At 35.7% G+C, this 23,734-nt stretch overlaps 1 protein-coding gene across 1 annotated transcript in view; it reads left to right on the top strand.

Moving 5' to 3' along the window:
* LOC123559510 (cyclic AMP-dependent transcription factor ATF-7-like) overlaps window positions 1-23,734 on the top strand; it is a 44,806-nt gene that overhangs the window by 694 nt on the left and 20,378 nt on the right. The window contains exons 2-4 of the mRNA XM_045351393.2: window positions 12,850-12,928; window positions 16,290-16,401; window positions 20,256-20,383. Of these exons, the coding sequence (XP_045207328.2) occupies window positions 12,878-12,928; window positions 16,290-16,401; window positions 20,256-20,383 (291 nt within the window). The 5' untranslated portion in view covers window positions 12,850-12,877. The remainder of the gene's footprint in view (window positions 1-12,849; window positions 12,929-16,289; window positions 16,402-20,255; window positions 20,384-23,734) is intronic.

Here is a 23,734-nt window from a genome sequence, read left to right as displayed (position 1 = left end):
GTTTGTGGCGTTCATATGGCTTTATGCTTATTTGTGACATTTTATCCCATTTTCTGGCCAATGCTTGATCTTTTATAAGAAAATCATATTTTTTTTTCTACCAACTGGAAATCTTTCTTGCATTATTTTTGAGTGATGGATAATATTCAGCAATCAAATGAAGTTCTGTATTCACTGCCAACAAAGCATTTCCTGTGAGCACCTGTCCTCTAGAGACACGCACTTTGTTAATAAAAGCAAAATTGAAATTATTTCCATAACATAACTTTTTTAAAAATAAAGACACCTAATGAACATAGAGATTGTAACTCAAATATAAAATTTAAAAAAAAAAAACCCCAATTTTCCCGACTTTGACGGAAGTAGAGCAAATGGCGGCACCCAAAATGGCGGCGCCCAGACGAGAGGAAAATTTTTCAGCTACATCACTTTTATCCCATTCGGTACACCTTTATTATATTCGCCTACACATTGCCGTAAGGTTTACACTTCAGTCCCACTTCAAACTTATTCTGCCCACCCGCGCACAAGCTTCCTGTCGACTTCAAACAAATTTGCTGCAAAGTGTTAACCTTTTCTTCGGCAGTTTTAATAACTTTTAATTTAAAAGCTGGCACATTAGCAGCGTGTCAAACCACTGACATTGTGTATTGCTGCCCGCATGTACTAAGGAATATGTTATCGGAGTACACAGCTGTTTGGGTATGATGACGTAATGTGTTAATGTCGCGAGCGTGTCCCATCGGAATACATGAGGTACCGTATTTAAATGCATAATTTTAAGACACACTGCATTAAATTGGATGCCAAATAATTACGTTTTTGGCGAATTAAACAACACAGAAACACTACAGTTGGTTTGAACGATGTTTTAAAGTTTTGTAAAAATTTTCATTTTTTATTTTTTTTACCTCAAATGAACGCCCCCTCTTTGGAAAATGTAACGCCCCCGGGGGTGTTTATTCAGGAAAATACGGTAATGCAGGTAGGTGCATGCTAAAATTGTACTTTATGGAGATCTGAAAAGGATTTTAAGAATTGTTTCCGGTAACATGCTTTAAAAATTAGGGTAGGTAGATCTAGATCGGATTTTTTTAAGTGAGACTTTTCAGAAATTATTTTTGTGTCAAAAATGAATACAAATAAGGGGTTATGTCTTTAGAGCGTCAGTACGTGGATTTCTAACATCACTGACCATGTTTAAAGCATTAAAATTGAAGTTTTGCAACTTTTTGTCAGAAAGTTGAAAAACAAATCTCCAAGGAAAAAAGGGAAAACCTCAGAAAAGATTAATTAAATTTCACATATGTATACATTATTTTTAGTTTTATCAGTTACTGTAACAAAAATAATCTATATGACTTTCCAGTTATGTCAGCAGATCGACGTGCGAATAATGAAAATAGTCGGCACGACCGTCGTGCGAATAACGAACATAATCGGCACGACGGTCGTGCAGATAAGGAAAATTATCGGCACGACCGTCGTGCGGATAGCCTCAGCCTTTTATACAAATCCGTTGATATTCTATTTTTAGAAATGTCTATGTCTATGTTATACTTCTTAACAATCGTTATGGATTATAACTAGCAGGTGCTTTGTCAGGGATAGCTGTTGAAAATAATAAGAATCCAGAGATTATGTGCATCTCAAAGATAAAGTAAAAGAACTATTTTACAGGTCAGGTTAAAAAGTAAAAGCAGGAAGTTGCATTAGAACTGATAGAAGGGTGGTAGCTGCCCAACAAATACTTCTAAGTTGGGACTAGCTTGTAAAGACACGGGGAGACTGTTCCACAGACGTATGCTTCTGGGAAAAAAGGAGTTTGCATGATAATGTGTCTTTGAATACGGTATCAAGTAGTTCAAGTTTCTGGTAGGTCTAAGGTGACTGTGGTCAACAAAAACAAGGTGTTGTTGGATCTTGTATAACATAGTAACTGAGCTGATCTTACAGCGTTGTTCTGGGGTTTGCCAGTTTAGTTCATTTATCATTTTGGAGACACTGCTGGTGTAATTGTAGTCGTTATAGACATATCTTGCTGCAGATCTTTGAACTTAATCAATTTTATGGGTTAGGTATTTTTGCCATGGATGCCATATGGTGGAACAGTACTCTAACTGGGGTCTAACATAGGTTTTATATGCAACCTCTTTGACTCTTTTATTTGGGGTTTTGACATTACGTTTGAGGAATCTTAGGGAATATTTTGCTTTTGATGTTACATTATTGATATGATTGGTTCATGACAGGTCTTTACTAATGGTTACGCCTAAATTTTTGGCAGAATCAGCCGATTTTAACTCAATGTCATGCAGCTTATTAGGGGATATTACAGAGTTTCTTTTGCGACTGATTCTTAGGACTTCGCACTTATCTGGATTGAATTCCATGGACCAATCAGACTCCCAGGTTTCGAGACTGAAAAGGTCTTGCTGTAGGGCTTGGGCATCACTGTTTAATTTGACCGTAACATAGACTATTGTATCATCAGCAAAATGATAAAACATTGATCGCTGAACGTCCATATTATTTTGTAAAAAGTAATGTTTTTCTAACGGTCTAAACTTTAATTCTTTTTGATGAATGGAAAGCTTATAAAACAAGCAATTAATTGATTAATTTTGACTATTATTTCGGAATAAAATGGATTAATTATGAACGTTTAACTACTGTTTTTAGCTCACCTGTCACATAGTGACAAGGTGAGCTTTTGTGATCACTCTTCGTCCGTCCGTCCGTCTCGTGCGTCCGTCCGTGCGTCAACAATTTCTTGTCTGCACGGTAGAGGTTTCATTTATGATTTTATTTCAACCAAACTGGCACAAAACTTGTATCACCGTAAGATCTCGGTTCGTTTCTTGAACTGGCCAGATCCCATTACAGGTTCCAGAGTTATGGCCCCTGAAAGGGCCAAAATTAGCTATTTTGACCTTGTCTGCACAATAGCAGCTTTATTTATGATTTTATTTTAACCAAACTTGCACACAACTTGTATCACCATATGATCTTGGTTCCTTTCTTGAACTGGCCAGATTCCATTATGGGTTCCAGAGTGATGGCCCCTGAAAGGGCCAGAATTTGCTATTTTGACATTGTCTGCACAATAGCAGCTTCATTTATGATTTGAATTTAATCAGACTTGCACAAAACTTGTGTCACCATAAGGTCGCGGTTCCTTTCTTGAACCGGCCAGATCCCATAATGGGTTCCAGAGTTATGGCCCCTGAAAGGGCCAAAATTAGCTATTTTGACCTTATCTGTACAATAGCAGCTTCATTTATGATTTGATTTTAACCAAACTTGCACACAACTTGTATCACCACAAGATCTTGGTTCCTTTCTTGAACTGGCCAGATTCCTTTATGGTTTCCAGAGTCATGGCCACTTAAAGGTCCAAAATTGGCTATATTGGCTTTTGCAGCCATATAGAGACTTCATTTATGGTTTTATATGATATAAACTTCCAAAATATCTTCAACAACAATAAATCAGGGATTCCATGACAAATCAGATCCATTCGTAGGTTCCAGAGTTATTTTATATCTGATTACCTCCCCTGATTGTAATCAAAATGGATTTATATCAGTAAGTACTTATAGGACTTATTTGAAATTTCATTATTGTCATTAGTTGGACTGAGCCAGTGAGGGTAGATAATATGGACTGATTTTATGTCAAATTACCTCCCTTTATTTCAAATTAAAATGGGTATATCTCCGTAACTAATGAAGATACTGATCTGAAATTTCATTTATGTCAACAGATTTATTCGGCAGATCCTTTTTTTGTTAACTTACAATCATTTTTTTTAATTACTTCCCTTTTACATTACTATAAATAGCTTGTTTTTAGTAACTTTTTTATTATTTGCAGTAGGGAAAAACCGAGACCACTTTTCTGTGGTACAACATGGATGGTACCTCCAATTTTTAGGTGTATTTTGACATATCTCTACCTTGTAAGAATTTTTTTTTCTTTTTGGTTTAATTTCTTCCCTTTGTTGTTCCTGTCCTTTGGACTTAGATATTTTTCCTGAGGACCTTCTTGTCCTCAAGTGCAATGATAACAGGTGAACGTCGTTGTTTGACCATGGTAAAAAAACAAATGGTCACTGCATTTAATGAGACATCATACGGAAAACCGATAAAACTAATTTTTATAATTACTTGATTTGAAAAAATTACATGATTCATTCGTTTGGGCTCCAGTTGACACAAGTGCAGAAAATCGTCTTTGCAACCCGAAAAGAAAAAGAAAAAAATGGACTGCCAAACACAAATGTTAAAGAAAACCGGAGTAGCGCTGTTTATCAATTCGGTCTTTTAAAAAACGTTACAAAATGAAATTTTGTTTACATCAGAAGAGAACATGTAACTTTATAAAATGCAGAACTTTGCTTACTGAAATACAACGTAAGTGAAATGAAATATCCGTGGCCAACCCGCATGACCTTTTGGTACTATATACTTGCGGATAGTTCGATCTTAGCGTTCACATAACGTACACATTCGGTCCGCGGCAGAGTATTCTTAAAATACTGAGGCTGTTTAGCAGAGAATATGTGTCGTGTAATTCACTTTGACGCATTCTATTTTATAGAATTCCGTCAAAGAATGAGGAAACAGCACTAAGTATCTGCCGTGTATACGGTACCAAAGTCACGTGCGATGGCTTTTAGACTAGTTACGCACACGGTGTCAATGCCTCGGCAATTTTCCTTGCAAGTATTTTCTCAGAAAAACATCGAAATTTAAGCAAAGTAACGATCACACATAACGCTGAATAACTGTCTTCATTGTATGGTAACTCGCGGCGACCGGTAACTCAGTTTTAATGCATGACATGCTTATTTCTTTACTCTATCACGTTTTACAAAACGTATTATTGGGAATGCGGTGGGTGGGGTAGCGCCGATGTCAGGATTTTCGTTTCGGACCGATTGAGTTACCAAAATTTCCGGAGCCCTGGTGAACGATATAGGGCCATCATCGCCCTCTTGTTCTAAACGTTTTGAACATCACACTGCAGCTATTGAAATTAAATGTCATTTAAAACTGTTATTCATTTAAAAAAGTATTTACAAGTATGAAAACCGTAAGTATTTCAAAACTGTTTTAATTTTGAAAATCCAGTGAAAAAGTTGTTAAAATGTAAAAATTCAGATCCCATAAAAACATTGTTTTGCCCGCCACCAGATGAACAGATTTTAATGAGTGACGTTCACGGCGATCTCGCCATTATTAATTTCGGCAAACTTCCGTTTTATTGGCTGAATAATGCAGTGATTTATTCGAGACGATTAAAAGTAAATCTTTAGTATGTATTCACACAAAATTTTGTTTGCAGATAACAGGGCTTGAGTGAGGGAGGGACTTGAGCGAAATAGTTGCTTTGTAGCTCCCCACTTCGCTCTAATCTTAACATCAAAGCGAAATTCAAGTCGTCTGATTTTTTTATCCACACTCATCCAGTTATCCGCTATCGGCCTGTTGACACTTGACTGGAATACACGATGGCATAATTTAAGCTCCGCCTACTTCAGATTATGGAAAAGTGTGAAGGTGACACTTGTTTTGTAAACTGACTGTTGATAAACAAAGCAAAAGGGATTTATATTACATAAGTTTTGACCTTTATAAAGTATCTTACCGTGACTAGCTCCAGTAATTTCCTTAAATCCACTTAATTTTACTTGTATTTTTCAAAACCCCAGCTTTAGAAACATAGTATTATCACTGACACTTTCTGTGACTAAAATAACGTAACTGAAATTTATGCAAATTTTTGACATCTGCCATCAGAAACTAGGTTAAACCTGTTTGGCAACTGTTTCTTTTAATGTGTTTCGACACCAGCATATCAATGAGTCACCAGCAGATCAGTATAAGTTAGATAATACATAAAAGTGTGTTACCGTCTGGTATCATCATGCGCTGGGGAATCTCAGGGAACGTAATGACATGATAAACCCCCAACTGCCATATAAAAGCAAGAAGGTGGCGACGGGCATGTTTTTATATAAATTATACGTGCTTCACATCAGAGATCCCTATTTCAAAATTTTAAATAAACTACTGAAAAAAAATGTTATAAAAAGTGCATAAATACACATAGAAACATTCTTTATCAATTGGTGTAATTATTTTTTAAAACAAAAAGTTGTGAAATAGAGTTTCAAAAATAATTTAAACTAAGTGCTAATATTTTGAATTTGCCGAGAAGCCCTAATGAGGTCATGAACCCTGGAGAAATAGAGAACGTAAACACTTCCCACATGGCTAATTTTATCAACAAAGGTTATCACGGCCTGTAAACACTGGCTCGTCCTCTTTGAGGAGATGAGTTGAAAAAAGAGCCAATGATACTTCCGAGGAGGCGCTAATGACTGGAACTTTATGCAGAATGTAAACAAAGAAGAAGGGTGGGTTGATTGTTTCCTTTCTCAGATAAATGTAAGGCCCTATTTCAAAAAATAGCCAATGTAGTTCCACTCAGAAATGATTATACTTTTTATATATGCAGGTTGTTTTGCAAGGTAAACGCATTCCTTGACGTGAGAACTTTTGAAAGTTTGAAAATAGAGCAAGTCCAAACCAAAAGTGGACATTTTCCCATATATTTCGCCCTAATTTACACAAACTTAAGATTTTATAGTCACTGCATCAATCTTGCTGAAAAGTATATCTTACTACTGCATGACTTATGTGGTTTACTAGCGTGTTTATCCCGTATATGTGTATTTATTACCATATGGAGGAGCCACCGCCACAGAGGAGGCGCTAAGAACCAGAGTGGGAGCCAAAGCACTTTGGAATTGAGATTTGTTTTAATGTATCACCAATTCTCACATACCAGGCCCCAATTTCACGAAAAAACTTAAGTAATTACTTAGTTAAGTCTGTTATTTTTAAATTGTGCTATTGCTTAATTAAGTAATTGTTATTTAATGTAGATTTTTTTCTATAACAATGTATTTATAGCTAAATTATACCGTGATTAGTAGAATTTGTCTGCAGTACCTATTTTAGTCACGCAAATATGATATTTCTATTTAAGCACAATATAACGAACTTAAGTATTTGCTTAAGTATATTTCTTATTTCGATTCTTCATTTACTTTTAAATTCAGAATTGATGTGTTTTGGTCTATAAAATATACATATACGGTTCTGATATAGATGAAAAAAGTCAACATTGAAGATGCATAAAGGGCAAAAATAAGCACTTGAAATAACAGACTTAGCTAAGCAATTACTTAAGTTTTTTTGTGAAACTGGGGCAGAGCTTTATCATGATTCCCTTGGATTGTGACAAACATCTGATGGATGATATTGTAACAACATCATGCACAACAGTTTTCATGTCCGACGCATTTTGGATTTTTTAATAGTTAGTGTTAACTTTGTGGTGGTCTTGAAATGCAATTGCAGTATGTGCTTCACTACCGTATTTTGGTGTGTATAGGTCGCGGTAATGTATAGTCCGCATCTAATTTTTGCTCTGGAAATGGTCGGAAAATTTAACTTCCAGCGTATTAGTCGCAGTTAAATTTCCGATTTTTTCCCCAGCAATATTTAATATTTACCGGCAAAAAAGTTATGGCGGCGGCCATATTGATGCCGCGGACTGAATTATTATCAGAACCTGATTGGTGGAAATCGGGCAGTGTTATTTTCGTTCCCAACCGTTTCGTACCAACAGTAGTATCGGTAACAGACTACATCAAAGAAAAGCGGCTTTTTGACACTAATTGGTAGGAGACGGTTTGCGTTTACATTCTGTTATCATGCAAGTTTAAGTGTGAATTGTTTGCACAGCAATTATAACACCTTTCCATGTCATGTAATTAACCGCGTTCTTTTGATTCTGAGTAAAAAGATTAACAAAATATCTCTGTTTGGATTTTTTTCTTTTTTTTAAAAATCAAAAGTAAAAAATTATCTTTCAAATTTTTTAATACGCTAAGAATTAGTATAAACAATGTTTGGAATGGAGGACGGATCTGTCCGGATTTTATCCAACTCGGAGTACATGTCAATGGCGTCCAGTAAAACGAAAGTAGAAACAAACGTAATTCAGACTGCAAAAACATCTTTGAATTAAAGTCATTCGTAATTTTAATAGTCTGTATGGGTTATTTAGGTTATATTTTATTGAAAGTAACCGCTATTGGCTGAAAAGCCGCCGATATTGATATTTTTTATCCATTTTGTTCGTTCGTAACAGATGCACGTAATTTTGCGAGAGCTACGGTCAGAAAATTGGCCCGAAAAAAAAAACTGCTGGCAGTGTTCTGTCGTATAGGTCGCAGGAACTTTTTCAGGCAGCAAAATGGGTAGAAAAAGTGCGACCTATACACACCAAAATACGGTAGGTACTTACAAATGCTAAATAAATATAATATAAATAGAAAAGATAATTGCTTAATTCGATTACATATATATATGAAAATGCTAACACTTCTCCCAGATGTTCTAACGATGACAATAAAACTGACAACGTTAGATATTTATTCCACGGTCGAACCGCATGTATCATATAGCTTTTGTCTTATCCTTGTCCATTTGTCAGTCGTTCTGCAGTCAAAGTCATATTAATTAGTTATTATTTAGTACTTGGAGTTTGTAAATAGGGTGACATCTGTTGAAGCAATATTTGCTGTCAGATTTATTTCTAATTAATGCTACATAATAAGAATGGGTGTTGACCGTTACTGAGCTTACAGTTACAGCATTATAAATACAGTTTTCTAATTGTACTTAAATAACGTTTGTAAGGAAACATGTATGTTGATACTTAATTTCCAGCTAGCGCGGTTCATTGATTTGCCAGTTCTATTCTACAGAATACCGAAAAAACGAACAATTGGTGATAATACATTTTTTTTTGTGCAAATGAGATCTGAATGTGCTCACTTTATTGCTGGTGACAGTCTTTCTCTTGTGCTTTTTTTTATTTTGGGTGCTCATGGTTACATTTCTAAACTGTTCGTCTAAATCTGATGTATTTTGCTGCGTTTTATTTTCTTTTCTTTTACATTTGTATGTTACGTCGTTCTTTTTCGTTGTCAATGATAACCCTTTTCTACGTTTGCCCTTAAACAGACCCATCTGGAACGAACAAAAGTAATAATATCATACAGAACTGAGCATCCTTTCTTTGCGATTCCTTTCAAACATTTAAAATAAAATTGACCATTTAACATTAAACTTTTTAGCCGTTGCGTTGATACATACACATATATTTTAGCTCGATTTTTCGAAAAAAAAGTAGAGCTATTGCACTTGCACCGACGTCTGCGTCGGTGTCTGCGTCGCCGTTGGTTAATTTTTTATTAAGTCAAATAGCTCTGTTTCTATATATCAAAGCTATTGACTTGAAACTTAAAATAGTTATTTACTATCAAAGTCTACACAAAGGGAATCAATTTCTTATAACTCTGATTTGAATTTTGATTGAGTTGTGCCTCTTTTTAACTTAGAATTTTTGCTTAACCCTTTTGGTTAACCCTTTTGATAGCATCAAATATCTTTGTTACTATTAGAGCTATTGACTTGAAACTTAAAACAGTTATTTACTATCAAATTCTACACCAGGAGAATCAATCCCTTTAACTCTGGTTTGAATTTTGACAAAGTTATGCCCCTTTTTAACTTAAAGTTAAGTTTTATAAAGTTTTTTTACTGTCTTATGGACAGCTCTTGTTATTTTAGGTAGATTATGTGCATTTGGGTAGTATAATACAATTTCAAGCATCAAATTACAAACATTAAAACGAAATAGTTATTACATTGCGAAAATGAAAACGCTTTATACGAGTGTTAATCACCCAGGAATAGAACTGGTCAGTGGCTCCGACTCTGGACTTTTGCGCCTCCTCCAAGGCTTTGGCTCCTCCTCTTAGGCAAAATTGAGCATAGAGGGGTAAAACCCGCCATTAAAACACATAAATAATTCAGATTTAACATACCATTATGAGAAAAATTGGTACAATGTATGTTTACCCTTATTTGTGTAAACTGGGGCGGAATATATGGGTAAATCTCCACATTTGGTTCGAACTTGCCCCATTTTCCAACTTTCAAAAGTTCTCACGTCAAGGAATGCATTTACCTTGCAAAATGGCCTGCATATATAAAAAGTATAATCATTTCTGAATGGAACTACATTGGCTATTTTTTGAAATAGGGCCTTACATTTATCTGAGAAAGGAAACAATCAACCCACCCTTCTTCTTTGTTTACATTCTGCATAAAGTTCCGGTCATTAGCGCCTCCTCGGAAGTATCATTGGCTCTTTTTTCAACTCATCTCCTCAAAGAGGACGAGCCAGTGTTTACAGGCCGTGGTTATGTATCAATGGAATTAACACCTAGAGCATATTGTAAACCTTTGCCAGAAATAGAATTTGAATTTTTAAACAGAACAGAATATCATAATCATTTTTGCCGTTATATTTTTATGTTACTTAAAAAATCAAGTTTTAAATCAAGATGCAGAGAACTTAACTACAGAAATACAGTAATAAATTATTTCAAATAGCTGATCATTTTCAATAACTTATCACAGCAACACTTGCTAATTTGTGTGTATTGCTCTACATCCCAGACAGAGAAACTGTGAGCGATACCTGTGTGCAACGGAATTTAGAGCACGGCTAACCGTGGCGATACCAGAATTTAGAAAACACAAAACTTCAAAGGAAAATGCCACAGTCATGCAATAACAGAAAACTTCAAAGGAAAATGCCACAGTCATGCAATAAAAGAATGTATTTCGTGTGATGTCATAGTGATGTCACTGCTTCCTATTGACATGTATTTAATTCACACCCTTGCTATTTAAAGTGACTGACTTTGAGTGCAAAGCTCTGGGAGCGTGATTTATTTTTTGCTGATATCATATGGAATTAACTTAAATTGTATTCATATTTAAAGGGTTTTCTTGGTTTGGGCAATCATTGCAAGAGTGAAAAAAAACTTAAATTTGCAGTTCTTAAAATCACATTAGATTCAGAAGGTTTAAAATGATAAGAAAACAGAATCACTGACATTTTCAGTGAATTTGTTATTTACTTTAAATTAATAGACTTTGTAAACAAAGTCAGGAAATAATAAAAATAGTTACGTTATATTAAGCATATTTAGTTCCTTTTTCAACTTGCATGTCATGGTGCTAAAATCTCGCCACTTCTCCCTAAAATCTTTGGTTAAGTACATTTTCATCCTTTCGAACTTGAGGGATCCCATGTATTGGCGAGGGACACCAAATTATACAGATAGGGGGCCCTCTGGGACACCACTAAAACAAATTAGTGTCAAGGCCTGTAAACCAGTCTGAATAAATCACTGAATGACAATAGACTATGTCATTCTGTGCTATTTTTAGAAAATAATGCTGCTGAAAATGAAATTTTGATTCCGACATTGTGATTAGTATTTGTTGACTTTAAACTCGTAACATTGTTGACTTTAAACTCGTAACCTTCAATTCTGTTTTTACTTTGCGTCCCATGTACGCAGTGGCCTAGAAAATTTTTCATACAAAGCAATTTATTTTCGCATTTATAACAAAATATAGAAATACCTTTTAAATGACCTCTTCTCAGGAATGGTTAAATGAATTCTTCTCATGAACTGCTTGATAAATCTTCATCAGACTCATGGGCATTATTATAATTATTATTATAAGGTTGTCTCTAAAGTTTGTTCAAATTAGGGTGCTTGGCCCCTTTAAGAGGTTGCTAGAGCTAAAATAGAAAAACCTTTTAAAGGCTTCTTCTCAGGATCAGCTTGATGGATCTTTATCAAACTTGGTCTGTAGCTTCATTTTAAGGTCCTCTTCCAATATGGTTCATTGTGGGTGCTTGAACCCTTAAGGGTTCGCTAGAGGTAAAATTAGAAATACCTTTTAAGGTCTTCTCATGAAAACCAGAAATATTTTTAAACAACTTCTAATCATGAACGACTTGATACATCTTCATCAAATTTGGTTTGTGGCAACATTGTAAGGTTTTCTTTTAATCTTGTATAAATGGGATGTGGGGAGCACTGAGAGCAAAATAAAGAAATATCTATAAACAACTTCTTCTAAATCGTTACGTCTTTGACACTTAAGGCTGAATAGTGAACATGAGCAAGTGAACATGAGCAAGTGGAAAAATGAATGTTTTGTATAAAAAAAAATTGATTAACCAAATGATTGTCATTAATTGTCATTGCTGTATATTTGTCTGGTCTCCATGGTAAAAGAAGTTCTTTAAACTTCTTTAGAAATAATAACTTAGTTAAAATAACCGGTTACAGAATGACCTTCACAATCAATTGATTTCTATTTTTTGATAATTTTTCATTCTTATTATTCTAATTTGATCATATCTGACAGAAGTGAAAGTTACAGTTATGTCAGGAGTTTGGTAAGGTACATGTAGGCTTGTGTATCTCCATTGATTGCTTAGGAATAAAGTTTTAAAAATGTTTAGGTAGTCCAAATCTGTAAGACCAGGATTCTTCAGAACCTGATCAAGGGTTACTATTTACATTTATATCCACATTATCTGTGTAGAACATGTGCCTTTTTGAAGGGTTTAAATTTATACACAATTTTGCAGGGTTGACGACTACCCGCCCAGGTTCAACTGATGTTGAAATATATATTGAAGTTTGAACTTAAAATTATTTTGCCCAGTATTGACCACTATTGCCTAGTAAAACCTGGGTTTTCCCAGGATTACCCACTGGACTGGGCAATATGCTTAAAACCCGGGTTTTTGCCAACCCTGCAATTTTGCAAAATTGATAAATATCATTGTCCCTGTGTAATCCTATTTCTTTTGTATATGATATAGGTGTGTTTACAAATGACAGATTAGCAGAATGTCAGACGAGGATAAACCGTTTGTGTGCTCACAGCCAGACTGCGGAATGGTAAGTCTGTAAAACCAGATGAGCCGCACCATGAGAAAACCAACATAGTGGCTTTGCGACCAGCATGGATCCAGACCAGCTTGCGCATCCGCGCAGTCTGGTCAGGATCCATGCTGTTCTCTAACGGCTTCTCTAATTGCAATAGGCTTTGAAAGCGAACAGCATGGATCCTGACCAGACTGTGCAGATGTGCAGGCTGGTCTGGATCCATGCTGGTCGCAAAGCCACTATGTTGGTTTTCTCATGGCGCGACTCAGATATTTTTGGAAGGTTAAAAGATTGGGATTGTTGTGTGTGGTAGAATAATCAGAGATATATAGCCAGCATACTGAAGCATGTAAGCATATTTACTAAGAATAATAGTTGTTAGGGGTGTGGAATTCCTATGTCTGACTTGTCCGTCTCGTGACTTTTTGACAGCGGACAAGTGAGTTTTCGCTTTCCGTTTGTCCGCACACAAGCACAAATTTTCTAGTTTGAAATGAAAAAAAGGAAAGAATAATTTAGAAACACTGAACAGTGCTTCAAGTTCATGGATTTTATTAAAAGAATTTGACGTACGAAACAGATGTTTCACCCGCCGAGGGCCTCTCGATTTCTCCAGTTTTGGGAAAACAATACGTCTAAATTTAGCATCTCTTTCTCTGCGTTCTGACTGGTTCTCTTTCACAATCTCGCGTGATTTTTGCACACGATTTATAACTTGCCGAATAGAAACGAAACCGGAAACATAAACAGTTATCACAAAGTTTTGGACAAATTCGTTGTTACACCTTCGTCCGCCACCAAAAAAGGAAGTCAACAGTCAAAGCATAAAGAGCTCGCTAGTACGAGTCAGGAAGTTTCATGTTTTCTAACAGTCAGAAAGTTTCATGCTTTCTCACATGGCTTTGCATGGCATGATGGGCAGTCTTTTAGGTATTTCTGTTAAGTGGCCTCGCGGACGAACACAAGTTTAAGTGTCTAAAGTTGTTTTTTTTAAACAGCTACAGTATTACACTTTATTATGTTTGCTTTTGTAACTGCTTGTAGATTATTGTCCAGAATAAAGAATTATTTGCATGCTAAAATGTTGAAAATCCGGGCAAGTAAGTTTTGACTGCGGACAAGTAGATTTTTAAGTCTCATTTGTCCATGGACAAGTGAAAAATATTGGGATTTCCACACCCTGGTTGTCACAATTTTTTTTTCTCAAGAGCATGCAGAAATTTCCTGTTTTACTATTTATAAATATATTAATTTATAGCATTTAGTAGAGATTGACATATATTCAAGCCAAATGAATATGAATGAGGGAGTGTTTAGACTAGGAATTGAATTTTTTTCAACCAGAAGGGAACATTCTTACCCAGGAAACATCCTACAAGGCGATTCGAGCGATATCGTCGCTTTAAAGTCGGCCACTTCGCTGAATTATCGCCTCCGGGCGAAATCCGAATCGCCAAGTTTTTCAGCAAGTTATTATCTGTTTAGATGTAGTTAAACTTTATGCATATTCTAGATTAAATTATCGATAAATCCATAGTCAACCCCGCCTACTCACCTGTCAAACTTCAGCCAATCGTAGTGTTAATATCCCAAAGTGTCAATCAATAATATTGTAAGCCGCCGCCATTTTGAAAATTTTCAGTCGGCGTGTAAAAAGGCCAATAAACTTAACGAGAGCATGATCTTATGCAACAATTGTATATTATTCTTTCATTTTATTAAAGATTACTTCAAAAATTATTTCAATTACCATGGTTACGGCCAATTTCTGTAAATGAATTGCTCGGGTACTGTGGATAAAAAATGATTTCGCGGACGTTAGAACTGCCGTACAAAATATTGTAAAAAGATCGCCATTATCTACAAGTTTGGTATTATTTTCGAAAAAATTAATAAATAGATTAATTAAATTTATAAATCTTAACAAGTTGATGCAAAAATCAGGCATTATAAAAACATGAGAATCGAAACATGAATGAAAATTTTCATGGCGTTTTGATCGTGCACCTGATAAATTTACGAGTTTCGGACATGTAAATTTTGGATAAAAATTTAAAGGTGACTTTTTCATAGCTAAGTTTATACTTTATTTAGAAATTAATGAAAATGATAATGCAAGAATAAATTTCCTTAAATAATTACAGTTTAAATTAATTTATAAGTTACAGCTAGACCTATAGAAAGTGGATATATATATAGGCAGGAAACTGAATGCTATGCCGATTCTTCTCCTTAAATTCCTCAACTTCTCCCTAAATTCTGTGGAGGGAGAAGTCACTTCTCCTGAAAATTTTGGCCTAGGATGATCCCTGTTACCAAAGAAATGTTTTTACTTTTTAGATCAGTTGTTTTCTTCAGAGATTCTTGAATATAAGTACATTCCTTGAAAATACACAATCTTTGAAAAATTTCAACAGAAGTAATCAGTTTGAAACAAATCTGCACTGATGTTGCTTAAATCTCTGTCCATACATTCAATACTTGTGCGATGTTAGTAACACATGTGACTTAAAACCTTTAAGTTGGGGGATTCACTCTGTCTAGCATTTTTGAACATGGTTGTTTATGACAGCATTATTGTATTTATTATGTCTCCCTCCACACCGCACTCTAAGTCGAACATTTCTCATCCGATTTTCACCAAACTTGAACAAAATGTGTTTGACCATAAGACCTCAGCCAAGTTCGATAACTAGCCAAATCGGTCTAGGCATATTGGAGTTATGGCCCTTGAATTACCAAAAATCAGCCTTTTTACTCTTGTCCGCACTCTAAGTCGAACATTTCTCATCCGATCTTCACCAAACTTACACAAAATGTGTTTGACCATGAGACCTCGCCCAAGTTCGATAACTAGCCAAATCGGTTCAGGCATTTTGGAGTTACGGCCCATGAATTACCAAAAATCGGCCTTTTTACTCTTGTCTGCACTCTAAGTCAAACATTTCTCATTCGATCTTCACCAAACTTTAACAAAATGTGTTTGACCATGATACCTCGGCCAAGTTCTATAACTAGCCAAATCGGTCCAGGCATTTTGAATTACCGAAAAATCTGCATTTTTACTCTTGTCCGCTCTCTAAGTCGAACATTTCTCATCCGATCTTCACCAAACTTCAACAAAATGTGTTTGACCATAAGACCTCAGCCACATTCGATAACTAGCCAAATTCGCCAAGGCACTTTGGAATTATGGCCCTTAAATTACTGATTGGATCCACTCGTCCAGACCATCTAATTGGATCCACTCGTCTAAACCATCTAGAGAAACTAGACATTTTTCATTGGGGCAGCTGTGGGAGACATGCGCTTTTCTCAAAAGCATCTCTAGTTTAAGTATGTCTTAAGATTATTTTATAATTTTCATTCACAGCAATTTACCAATGAAGACCATTTGGCAGTACATATGAGAAAACATGACATGTCATTGGCATTAAACCTCACACAAGGGGGTTTGTCCCCTCTTGGACTTGGACTGTTCACTGGTAAGTTTGAAATGGCTCAAGATTTTCATTAACCTTTACCCTGCTATGTTTTTAAAATGGATTGCCCCATCATTCAATTTGGGCAGTTACATTTATTATTCAAGAGGGTGTTCACTGAAAATTTACTGACTGAATAGTGAACAGTGCAGACCATGAACAGCCTGCACTTGCCGCCAGCAGACTAAAGGTTAAAGGTGTGCAAAGCCCAATTTCATATTTAAAAACACATATTTATAGTTTATGTAAACATAAAGTCAAGTTGTTTATGCATATTAACAGTACTATGTGTTAGATTTAACACAGAACTTACTAAAGACATGTATAGCTTACCACTAAAAAACTGGAAGTTTATTTTAACAAACAACTGTTACTGCCTAACTTAATTATGAATGACACTCTACATATACAATTTATATATTTAGTGAATTGAAAAAAACAATTGGCAAAGATTACCTTCATTTGAAGTTAATATCTGATGCTGAGATAGTTTAGGGAAAGGTTGGCATTGGATATCTTTAACCTTTACCCTTCTAAATTTCTAAAATGGACTGGTCCATCTTCCAATTTGGGCAGTAACACTTATTATTCAAAGGGGTGTTTGCTGAAAATTTACTGACTGAATAGCGAACAGTGCATACCATGATCAGCCTGCATGGATGTGCAGGGTGATCTTGATATGCAGTGGTCGCAAAGGCAGAATCACTTGCTGCCAGCAGGCTAAAGGTTAAAAGAGAGTTAAAACAAATGTTTAAAATGGATTAAACCTTTCTTAGGATATTTAGTCAGTACCATATTCAATTCATGTATGTTCCTAGCTGGAAAGGATTTTGTATTAAAATGTTTTAGCAAAACATTTAAAGTAACATTTATCTTTCAATCTACGCTCAAGAAACAACAATCATAAGTTTAGAATCTCTTTTAATTATATATTATTCATGTGCTAAATGTAAAAATTTGATGAATGCCCTTAAACCCGACTTGATAGAGCAGTCATAGCTGTAAAAACCTATGTATTTAATTGAATTAATCCCCCGCCACAAGTGGTGGGGGGTTATAGGAATGGTCTCTGTCCGTCCTTCTGTCCTTCCATCTTCCGTCCTTCGGTAACATTTTGTGTCCGCTCTGTATTTCCTAAACCCCTTGAAGGATTTTCATGAAACTTGGGTCAGATGATCACCTCATCAAGATGATGTGCAGAACCTATGAGTCAGCCATGTCGGTTCAAGGTCAAGGTCACAACTCAAGGTCAAAGATTTGAGCCTTCCATTTCATGTCCACTCTGTATCTCCTAAACCCCTTGAAGGATAATCATGAAACTTGGGTCAAATGATCACCTCATCAAGACGATGAGCAGAACCCATGAGTCAGCCATGTTGGTTCAAGGTCAAGGTCACAACTCAAGGTCAAAGTTTTGAGCCTACCATTTTGTGTCTGCTCTGTATCTCTTAAACCTCTTGAAGGATAATTATGAAACTCGGATTAAATTATCACCTCATCAAGACGATGTGCAGAACTCATGAGTCAGCCATGTCAGCTCAAGGTCAAGGTCACAACTCAAAGTCAAAGGTTTGAGCCTTCCATTTTGTGTCCACTCTGTATCTCCTAAACCCTTGGAGGATTTTCATCAAACTTGGGTCAATGATCACCTCATCAAGACAATGTGCAGAACTCATGAGTCAGCCATGTTGGCTCAAGGTCAAGGTCACAATGCAGGGTCAAAGGTTTGAGCCTTCCATTTTGTGTCCACTCTGTATCTCTAAACCCCTTGAAGAATTCATATGAAACCTGGGTCAAATGATCACCTATCCAAGACGGCTTGCAGAAGTCATGAGTCAGTCATGTTGGCTCAAGGTCAAGGTCACAACTCAAGGTCAAAGGTTTTAGCCTTCCATTTCATGTCCGCTGTATATCTCCTAAACCCCTTGAAGGAATTTTATAAAACTTGGGTCAAATGATCACCTCATCAAGACGATGTGCAGAATTGATGAATCAGCCATGTCGGCTCAAGGTCAAGGTCACAACTTAGAGTCAAAGGTTTGAGCCTTCCATTTTGTGTCCACTCTGTATCTCCTAAACCCCTTGAAGGATAATCATTAAACTTGGGTCAAATGATCACCTCATCAAGAACTCATGAGTCAGCCATGTCAACTCAAGGTCAAGGTCACAACCCAAGCTCAAAGATTTTAGCTCTGTATCTCCTAAACGCCTTTTAGGATTTTCATTAAACTTGGGTCAAATGATCACCTCCTAGATGATGTGCAGAATTATGGGTCAGCCATATCAGTTCAAGGTTAAGGTCACAGCTCAAGTTCAAATGTTTACCCTTTCACTATCCATACCAGTGGTGGGGATTTAGCTGTCTTTCAGACTGCCTTGTTTATACTGTATTATCACTTGTCCCTTGAATCCATTGGTTGGAAACCTGCAAGGGAAGTAAAATCCTTCTGTGTGAGGAAGTCATCTGATTGGTTTTTAAAAGGTTGTGTGGAGGTAACATGCCTACTTGTGTCTGAAATAGTACCTTGAGAGGCATCAGAGGTCTTCTTCCATTTACAGCTGGAAAATTGCTGGGTTGATGTGACCTAGAATCTAGCAAGTCAAACAAACTGTTATAAATCAAAATAACAGATGATACCAGTATCCATCTCATTGAATTTCTATACATATGTTTATAGAAATGTCACATAAAATTTGTTTAATGAAGTAGATAAAGACCAAACAAGCTGTCAATTTCAAAATTTACTATAGTTCCAACATTTCAGCTACCTGCCTTCTTCAGGGAATAATAATAATAATAAACCTATTTTTTGATAAAAAATCCTTTTTTAGCTCATCTGATTTTTTGGAAAAAAAATGATGAGTTATTGTCATCACTTGAGCGGTTGTCGGCGCGGGGTCGGCGTTGCCTGGTTAAGTTTTATGTTTAGGTCAGCTTTTCTCCTAAACTATCAAAGCTATTGCTTTGAAACTTGGAATACTTGTTCACCATCATAAGCTGACCCTGTATAGCAAGAAACATAACTCCATCTTGCTTTTTGCAAGATTTATGGCCCCTTTTGTACTTAGAAAAGATCAGATTTCTTGGTTAAGTTTTATGTTTAGGTCAGCTTTTCTCCTAAACTATCAAAGCTGTTGCTTTGTCACTTGGAATACTTGTTCACCATCATAAGCAGACCCTGTACATCAAGAAACATAACTCCTTCTTGCTTTTTGCAAGAATTATTGCCCGTTTTGGACTTAGAAAATCAGTTTTCTTGGTTAAGTTTTATGTTTAGGTCAGCTTTTATCCTAAACTATCAAAGCTATTGCTTTAAAACTTGCAACACTTGTTCACCATCATAAGCTGACCCTGTACAGCAAGAAACATAACTCCATCTGCTTTTGCAGATTTTGCCCTTTTGGACTTAGAAAATCAGTATTTTGGTTAAGTTTTATGTTTAGGTCACTTTTTTAAACTATCAAAGCATTGCTTGAAACTTGCAACACTTGTTCACCATCATAAGCTGACCTGTACAGCAAGCAACATAACTCCATCCTGCTTTTTGCAATAATTATTGCCCCTTTTGGACTTAGAAAATCATTTTCTTGGTTGAGTATTATGTTTAAGGCAACTTTTCTCATAAACTATCAAAGCTGTTGCTTTAAAACTTGCAACAGTTTTTCACCATCATAAGTGGATACTGTACATCAAGAAATATAACTCTATCCTGCTTTTTGCAAGAATGATGGCCCTTTTTAGACTTAGAAAATCATGGGTAGGACAATATTTCTATTATACAAAAAAAATCAGATGAGCGTCAGCACCCGCAAGGCGGTGCTCTTGTTTTAAATTTTTTTTTTACAATTTATTGCAGACCAAACTCCAACCCCCACGAAATTCCTGAAGAACTGTGAAGAACTTGGCCTGTTTCAGGAACTAAGTAAAAATCCATTTGATGATTCCTTCAAGAAAGCTATGGATGATCCTATTGACACTGTCAACGTAAGTTTTACTGCATAGATGGAAAGTGATTTCAGTATATATTTAGGCATATGTGAAGAAAATTTTCATTTTTGAGATTACTGTGAAATCATTTATTTTTATGGCGGACTAATTTTCATGGTTGTGTCAATCCATGAAATTAAGTCCAAATGAACACCTAAATTCACATTCATTTTATCTTCAAAAGAGAGAGTCCGCGAATTCATATACCTATGAAATAGCCATTTCGGTCAAAACCACGAAAATTCATGCCCACAAAATTAAATGATTTCACGGTATGGAAAATTTCTGTACGATTACATGTTGTATAGTATTTCATTATCCTTCAGCCATAACAGAAAGTTGGTTTTTCGTCACAATTTGAGGATGTCAGAATCAGCTATGGCGAACACGTAAATGAATGGAAATTTTAATTGTCACTACAGATCCACTACCTTAATGCGAAATTTCGTCAAATAAGTTTAATTGGGATGTACATTATGTTTCAATTTACGCTTTTAAGACTAAAGATGTATATTCTACTAGTACTGTTTAAACATACAAGGCAAACAATGTAAACATTTAAATATTCGGTGTTGTGTGACACTTCAAACAGTTAAAAATGAAAAATGAATTTGTTTACACATAGGCGTACCCTTACAAGCAGCAGATAGCAGTTTCTCTTACGATTAAAAACTTGTAAACTTGAAGGGTTCCAAGCCAGTTTAGATAATCTGAAGCAACAAAAATGCATGAGAGGTTGACTGAATTTCGTAAATGAGTCATTTGTACAAACATTGAATAAGAAAGTTTTGGTCAATATAATATTTTTGGTCTGATTAACCAGTACTTTAACTCGTATTGACTGAACTGTTGGGTATTATTTTTTATATGCCCTAAGGGACGTATTATGTTATGACGCTGGTGTCCGTCCATCCGTTAGCAATTTCGTGTCCGCGCTGTAACTCTTGAACCCCTTGAAGGATTTCAAAGAAACTTGACACAAATGTTTACCACACGGAGATGACGTGCAGAGCGCTTGTTTCGGATGACTAGCTTCAAGGTCAAGGTCACACTTAGGGGTCAAAGGTCATATGAGTGTATTTCGTGTCCGCTCTGTAACTCTTGAACTGCTTGAAGGATTTCAAAGAAACTTGGCACAAATGTTCACTACACTGAGACGACGTGCAGAGCGCTTTTATCGGATGACTAGCTTCAAGGTCAAGGTCACACTTAGGAGTGAAAGGTCATATAAGACTTTGCTGTTTCCGCTCTCTAACTCTTGAACTGCTTGAAGGATTTCAAAGAAACTTGGCACAAATGTTCACCACTATGAGATGACGTGCAGAACGCATGTTTTGGATGACTCGCTTCAAGGTCAAGGTCACACTTAGGGGTCAAAGGTCATATATGACTTTACTTTGTGTATATTGCTCTGCATTGCAGTGCTCTTGTTTTTATTTGGCAGATCCCTTTTTTGTTCTCTTACAATAATTTTTTTTGTATTACTTCCCTTTTTTGTTACTATAAATAGCTTATTCTGAAACTTTTTTATTATTGGCCGTAGGAAAAAAACCGAGACCACTTTTCTGTGGTACAACATGGATGGTACATCCAATTTTTTAGCTCATCTGATTTTTTGAAAAAAAAAATGATGAGTTATTGTCATCACTTGAGCGGTTGGCGTCGACGTCGGCGTCGGTGTTGCCTGGTTAAGTTTTATGTTTAGGTCAGCTTTTCTCCTAAACTATCAAAGCTATTGCTTTGAAACTTGGAATACTTGTTCACCATCATAAGCTGACCCTGTACATCAAGAAACATAACTCCATCTTGCTTTTTGCAAGAATTATTGCCCCTTTTGGACTTAGAAAATATCAGATTTCTTGGTTAAGTTTTATGTTTAGGTAAACTTTTTCTCTAAACTATCAAAGCTATTGCTTTGAAACTTGGAATACTTGTTCACCATCATAAGCAGACCCTGTACATCAAGAAACATAACTCCATCTTGCTTTTTGCAAGAATTATTGCCCCTTTTGGACTTAGAAAATATCAGATTTCTTGGTTAAGTTTTATGTTTAGGTAAACTTTTTCTCTTAAACTATCAAAGCTATTGCTTTGAAACTTGCAACACTTGTTCAACATCATAAGCTGACCCTGTACAGCAAGCAACATAACTCCATCCTGCTTTTTGCAATAATTATTGCCCCTTTTGGACTTAGAAAAATCATTTTCTTGGTTGGATATTATGTTTAAGTCAACTTTTCTCATAAACTATCAAAGCTATTGCTTTAAAACTTGCAACAGTTTTTCACCATCATAAGTGGACACTGTACATCAAGAAACATAACTCTATCCTGCTTTTTGCAAGAATTGTGGCCCTTTTTAGACTTAGAAAATCATGGGTAGGACAATATTTCTATTATACAAAAAAAATCAGATGAGCGTCAGCACCCGCAAGGCGGTGCTCTTGTTAGATGTATTTTGACATAACGTTACCTGGTAAGAATTTTTTGGTGGACGTAGAATTTATTTTGGAATTTCATCTTTTTGTTGTTCCTGTCCTTTGGGCTTCAACAGTCAAGTTCTTAAAAGTTTGCTCCCATCCTCTGTTGTAACCCTTAGGGCTCATATTGCCCCGCTTGGCGGCGCTCTTGTTATACCAAATTCTAACACGACCCGCAGCAATTGCTATATAAACATATAGCGAAATCGCCTATACATGAATCTACGATAAAATATGGATGGCTGTTACATTTCACCCCCCCTATGATTGTAATATAAGAGATTCTACTTCAGTTCTATTACATACAAATTATTTCAGGGCCAAACGGTTGAAAACAGCATTTCAAAAACATAAATATAATAAAAAGTCATACTGACTTATTTGTAGGTCCGTAAAAACACGTTCTGATCTCTACGAGCGAATTCAATTAGCTAAATTATGATTCAGCAGTGACGTCATAAATGTATGACATAAAGTATGACGTCATAATGAGTTAAGCTCGTCACTCGTAACACAGGGTCAGCTCGCCTAATTTGAAGATTCTGTTCATAATTAGTTTGTGAGCTGTTGGATTACTAATTCATGAATACTTCTCAAAATTCTGATAAAAAAGAAACAAATATCTATATGTTCCATTGGCTATGCAACACTTTCTAACCATAGGGGATAAATTGTAACAGCTTATGACCCAAATGATGTATTACACTGAAAATGTAGTACTGTAAAATGCGAATTATTTGAGTTGTTAGAATCGAAATAATAAATATGTTCCAATAATTTTATCAATTAATAAAACATGGGCAGTCGTTTGGATGAGAATAATTAAATCACTCGTGCTACGCACTCGTGATTTAATTATTACTCATCCA

The sequence above is a fragment of the Mercenaria mercenaria genome, chromosome 10 (assembly GCF_021730395.1).
Source record: "Mercenaria mercenaria strain notata chromosome 10, MADL_Memer_1, whole genome shotgun sequence".
In the NCBI taxonomy this organism is placed as follows: domain Eukaryota; kingdom Metazoa; phylum Mollusca; class Bivalvia; order Venerida; family Veneridae; genus Mercenaria; species Mercenaria mercenaria.
Note: the sequence above shows the minus strand (reverse complement) of the source record. Positions and strands in the feature narration are given on the sequence as shown.